The 5,999-nt window shown below is 41.4% G+C and overlaps 1 protein-coding gene across 1 annotated transcript; it reads left to right on the top strand.

Annotated features, from left to right (window-relative positions):
* Nucleotides 1–2,182: 2,182 nt before the first annotated feature.
* LOC117953213 (trace amine-associated receptor 13c-like) lies at nucleotides 2,183–3,561 on the top strand. Its single transcript, XM_034886041.1, has 2 exons — nucleotides 2,183–2,355; nucleotides 2,705–3,561. The coding sequence occupies exons 1-2, from the start codon at nucleotides 2,183–2,185 to the stop codon at nucleotides 3,519–3,521; spliced, it is 990 nt and encodes a 329-aa protein (XP_034741932.1). The 3' UTR covers nucleotides 3,522–3,561.
* Nucleotides 3,562–5,999: the final 2,438 nt, after the last annotated feature.

Below are 5,999 nucleotides of genomic sequence, written 5' to 3' on the forward strand. Positions count from 1 at the left end.
TTGATCCTCGGGAAAGTCCCAAGGAGCTGAATGTAAGACTGAAGGAGCTTTATGGGAAGTGGATCCAACCGAAAGGTAAAACTGTTAAAGTTGTTGGTGAAATTATAATGTTGGAGCAGAATTTGCGGATGCTCAGGGATCAGGGAACACGAACGACTGCAGAGGCTGTGTCACTGGCTGATGTATTTGGGGCTAGAAAGAAAGAAAGCACACCCATGGCTTCTCCGCCTGGAAGGCTACAAAAGACACCCGTAGGCCCACATCCTCTCATTACCATCAGACGGCAACACCAGGTGTGGGGAAGGCTCCCCTGAGGGAGAACCAGCCAACAAATACACAAAGGTCTAGTAAAGTACCTCTTTGCTACCTGTGCGGCCTAGTGGGTCACACAAAGCTAATGTGCCCAAGGAAACCTGCTAAGCTCACTCAGATGTGTCTTGTGCCATGGAAAAATTACCATAAATGTTATAGCAATCAATCCATGAAGATGGTAAAGCTCTGATAGCCCTAATTGACTCTGGCAGTGATCAGACCCTGCAGCAGTTTGTACCAGCTAATGTTATGTGCACCCTTGAAACCATTCCCATCTGCTGTGTACATGGCAATAAGAAACTCTACCCCACTGCTGATGTTTACATTGAAGGACAACCCTCCCTATTGAACATTTGGAGTTGCTGACAACCTTTCTTTTCCAGTAGTGTTGGTCAGTAAGCTGCCAGTATTATTTGATTGACCAACTTTAAAGTTGCAATGTTGCTGTAACCAGAGCCCAGGCCAAGCTGGTAGATTAGTCCTTTGTTACCCTCCCTTTAAACGTCTTGTTATGGATATTGTTGGTCCAGTTGAAAAAAGTAAAAATGGAAACCGCTAGATGTTGGAGTTCACAGATTACTCCACCAGATAACTAGAAGTGTATCCCTGAAATATGTGAAAAGCAAAGATTGTGGCATTCTCCTTGGTCCATTTCATCTCCAGAGTTGGTTTCCCTCGTGAGATTTTAACTGACCAAGGCACTAACTTTATGTCCATGCTTCTGAAACAGGTTTACCAACTGCTTGGCACCAAGAGTGTGCAAACAACCCCCTACCACACCCAGACGAACGGACTGACAGAAGGGTTCAATCAGACCCTCAAGCAAATTCTCCATAAGTTCGTCAATGACACTGGTTCTGATTGGGATCAATAGCTACACTACCTCCTTTTCTCACACCGGGAAGTACCCCAGACCTCTAATAGGTTTTCTGCATTTTAACTTTTGTATGGTCATGAGGTAAGGGGACCACTGACCTTGCTTAAAGTGGCCTGGGAAGGGGACAAGCAAAAGGAGGGGGGTGTAAACATCATCTCCTATGTTGTTTAGATAAGAGACAGGCTACAGAAGATGGCAGAACTTGCCCAGCAGCACAAGGCAGAGGCCCAGCTGTACCAGCAAGAATGGGATGATAAGTCGGCCCGGCAGAGGACCTTTGGGGAGGATGAAGAGGTGGTAGATGAAGAGTATCTGCCCTCAGCAACCCCGCAACGGATCCTGACCTGGACAATCTGCCAGCTGATGGAAGAAATCAGGGGAAAGCTTTATGTAATCGTCAAATATTTCAAGAGTAACCAGGTCGCCCAAAGAAATGGCGGTACTCTGGTATGATCAAATTATGTTTAACCATGTGTCCAGCTAATTTAAATAGCTGACGTTACTGTGTTATGTGATTTAACTTGATAGATTATTGTTTCTGGCGTTTTCCTTTGCCAGGTGCAAATGTTTTACCAAACAAAGTTCCTTCCCGAGACTATTTAGCAGAGCCACCGTCTCTGCATCCAGATCTTAGCGTCTCCTGAGTTAAATGTGATTGGGTTAAAGAAATGCAGAACACCCAGAGTGTTGTTTTCTCCTATCCCAGAATGCATCTGTGGTTAGGTTATCAATAATAGGACAAAGGAAAGGAAACAAGGGAAGAAAATGACAGAAGAAAGTTTGGATAGAGAGACAGTGAGAAAGGCAGGGTTACAGAGAGAGTGATAAAGATGATGGTGGGATTTGCAGAGTCAGGGAGGAGGGGCATCAGAGTTAAACAGGGACTGAGAAAGAGGGAGGGATGAAGAGAATGAGAGAGATAAATCAGTAACATGACTCAGGTTTGATCAGAAAGCGGCCAGGGCTGCAGCAATCTCTAGCCCACCTCTGCCGATGGAGTTTGAGGAAGGAGCTGAGCTCTGCTTTCCACAGTTCCCAAACACCTCCTGCAGGAAGCCCTCGTCTCCTTGGCTCCAAACACTGCTCATTTACACTGTGTGCTACTCCATCTCTCTGACCACTGTGACTCTCAACCTGCTTATCATCATCTCTATCTCTCACTTCAGGCAGATATTAACTTATTTCTTTGTCTTTCGAGGATTTGTAACGTTAAAATGTGAACAGCTACTGTATATTTAGAAGAATTGTCTTTGAGTTAGTTCTGAATAATGTTGCTCCAAATGTTTGACTTTGATGCCAGACACTGTTGTTCAAGTTAACTCTGTTTCCAACATTAATCATTGTTTTCTGTCTACCGTGCCCGCAACCAAGTCATTTTAACTGTCTACTCTTATTGATGTGGTGGATTGAAAAATATTTAAACTAATATGGATTTAATATTTTTAATTTCAAGTACTGGTTAGGGTTGTTCTGTCAGTGTTGTTGGTTTAATGATACTTTTCTCTTTCCCTGCAGGCAGCTCCACACACCCACCAACATCCTACTCCGCTCTCTGGCTGTCTCAGACTTTCTAGTGGGCCTCGTGCTGATGCCAGGAGAAATCCTCCGGAAAACATCCTGCTGGTTTCTTGGTGACTTTGTGTGTTTTCTTTATAATTATCTTTCAAGCATCATTACCGCATCCTCAATAGGTGACATAGTGCTCATATCAGTTGACCGTTATGTGGCTATTTGTGACCCTCTGCATTACAACACCAGAATTAATGTGAACAGAGTTAAACTCAGTGTTTGTCTGTGTTGGCTCTATTCTGCTTCTTACAGCTTTCTCATTGTGAAGGATGACCTGACTCAACCGGGGAGGTATAATTCCTGCTATGGGGAATGTTTGTTGGTCATTGACTATGTCATGAAAGCTGTAGACATGGTTTTGTCCTTTATTGTTCCAGTTACTGTCATTGTAGCTCTGTATCTGAGAGTATTTGCCGTGGCTGTGTCTCAGGCTCGTGCCATGCACTCTCACATTACAGCTGTCACACTCCAGCTGTCGGTGACTCCAAAGGCAAAGAAATCAGAGCTGAAAGCAGCCAGGACTCTTGGTGTTCTCGTAGTTGTGTTTCTAATATGTTTCTGCCCATATTATGCTGTTTCTCTTGCAGGTGACAGCTTGGTCAATGCTTCATCTGCATCCTATGTTCTCTTTGTGTTCTATTCTAACTCTGGTCTAAACCCTGTGATCTACGCCTTATTTTACCCCTGGTTTAGAAAAGCAGTTAAACTCATAGTTACTCTTCAGATACTGCAGCCTGGCTCCTGTGAGACCAACATGCTGTAGAGAGGCTGTGGAGGGACTGAGATCAGACTCGGTCTAAGGATTAAATGAATGAATATGTTTCTGATGTTCAGTGACTGAAATATCAAAAACAGAAAGTGACTATTAATTTTCTTGTCTTTAAGTCTAAATTGTGTATGATCAACAACTGAAAGGCCTGTTCTTCAGCTTTATCTTGTAATGTTTGGTGTCTCTCCGAGGCTTCTGCATTTAAAAGAGTCATACGCATCATATATTGTTTCTAGGTAATCACTTGTGACATGAAACATTTCAACCCAACACAACAAAAGTGCAATGAAAGCCTTGTATTTATGTCTCTGTTTCGTCAAAGCATCATCCCTGTGATTTGGTTGCAAACAGAAGTCCCAGGCCTGCTCGGCCTCTGTTTCCCTGATAAAAAAGAACAGCCCCACTTTCCCATCAAGTATAGAAAAACATCAGCGGTGTAAACTCTAGTTTTGTTTCACTTAAAACTGACAGTACAAAAAGATCTTGGGCCCTTTGCAAAGATGTAATCATTTCAATTAGTGTCATTCATATGTTATCCCTGTTTAACATGTATTGTCTGTATGCCATAGTTATGTAATGTAATCATAGGACAGAGAAAGTTCAAGTTTTAAAATTATGTAAAGACTAATGGATTGCAATTTTTAATCAGTTTTATTAGAAAATCATCAGAATAGTCATTTATTTTATGTTACATAGCAACATTTTTTTTCTAAAGTGGCATTTGATAACAAACAGACATATTTACAATGTAATATTGTGTCTTTTTATCGATTTTTCACACTGATGTGAAATGACAAGAGACAATAATGACATGTTGAAAAGGGGGAAACCAACCCTCGTGTGATTCAACCAAACTAAATGAGGCAGGTTGTAAAGCCTGAGTCCTTTTTTTGGTGATCTACTTTTCAGTCAACTTGGATGACAAATGTGTGTTTAACACTAGAACGGCCATGACGGTCATTTTGACCGTTTTTAAATTTATATATGTAATAACTTTGCTGAATAAAAAAAAAATACAATCTTGCTGCTACCTGACTTTTCCTAAAAACCTCTATATTTTAATTTAAAATGTTTTTTTATACATTACACACTAGGCAAAGAAAAATAAAATCACTTTTACCTATTTCGGCCATACACGTTCATTTTGACCGCTCGGATTTTCGCGGTATTGTTTTTAATCTTTAGCGCGTTTAAAGATACAAATTGGTTGCTTAGTTACTACCAGCGTCTCTGCCAAAGAAACGTCATAAGCGGTCTTGAGTAACAAGTGTGGACATCAGCATTGGGCCGAAAGACAAGCCAGAGTCGGTAACGCTAGCTACCACCATAAATACGGCGTGGATGGACTCCGTTCTGAATCAGAAGGCAGCGTCGGGAGCTCGCTCTGTGGAAGGAGCGGTACACGGAGCTAGATGGCCGGTGGCTGCCAACATGTATACAACTTTATACATCCTCGAACTGGCTGGAATTGCACACATCCTCTCCAAGGAGAGCACCAGCAGTACAAATTGTGCGGAGGAAGTTCAGGCAGCAAATGGCAGAGGAGCTGAGAGACGATTTTAGAGAGGAGAAAAGGGCAACGGGGCACGGTCCGAGCAGCGGAGCATTGTCCGAGCAGCGCTGGTCACCACAGCAGAGACCAACAGGGAGGCCGTGATAGGTTAGGTTAGGTTATAATTGTTCAAATAAGATACTTTTAGGTGTTATTTGCATGTTATAAGTTATGTTGAATGAATTTACATACCATAATTTTCAGATGTGAATGAAATAATTACGTTTTACTACTATTTACATGGTATGAATTATTGAAACACCTGGGCAACTCAAGTGTATAATTAAACTCGTTAAATTGTACATTTTGGTGTTATTTTGTTTTTCTAAAGATATCCTAACACAACACCTGCATTAATATTGCAATTAGGTATTTATCAAGACAGATTATAGAGTTTGGAATCCGGCGTTTAAAATGACCGGTGACGGCAGTTCTAGTAGTTGTGGAATACCCGCACTTCTAGTGTTAAACCCCCTTTTCATAGCAACCTTTGTCATGCAATAATTACTGTTCAGCTACATTATCTGCAAACTTAAACTGCCACAGTGATTACTCTCTTCTGTATCGCCAGAAGACGGAGCTGTTGACTTGTATTTTTCAAGATAGAAACAAAGTAAAGAGGGTTGTGATGATAAGATGAATAGTGGTGTAGTCAAGTCAACCTTTGTCATATCCAAGACCAGGACTAGTCAGGGCCGAGTCCAAATGAAAGACAGAATAGAATCATCTTCAAGACCACTTAGTTACCTGTTCATAATGTATGTTATGCAACAGACACTATCTCTTTAAATAAAAGATAATCACTTTGCATTATTTTTTGTAATGATCCAAAAGCAAGTGCAAACACTGTAGGATCAAATTATATATGTATAGACAGGTGTCACATGTGTCCCTAAAAAATACAAATGTTGCCGTTCTTA

The sequence above is a fragment of the Etheostoma cragini genome, chromosome 11, assembly GCF_013103735.1.
Source record: "Etheostoma cragini isolate CJK2018 chromosome 11, CSU_Ecrag_1.0, whole genome shotgun sequence".
In the NCBI taxonomy this organism is placed as follows: Eukaryota; Metazoa; Chordata; class Actinopteri; order Perciformes; family Percidae; genus Etheostoma; species Etheostoma cragini.

Coding starts and splice junctions, on each gene's coding strand:
- LOC117953213 (XM_034886041.1), top strand. CDS start 2,183: ATGGAGTTTGAGGAAGGAGCTGAGCTCTGCTTTCCACAGTTCCCAAAC. Junction 2,356..2,704: donor ATCTCTATCTCTCACTTCAG/GCAGATATTAAC, acceptor CTTTCCCTGCAG/GCAGCTCCACACACCCACCA.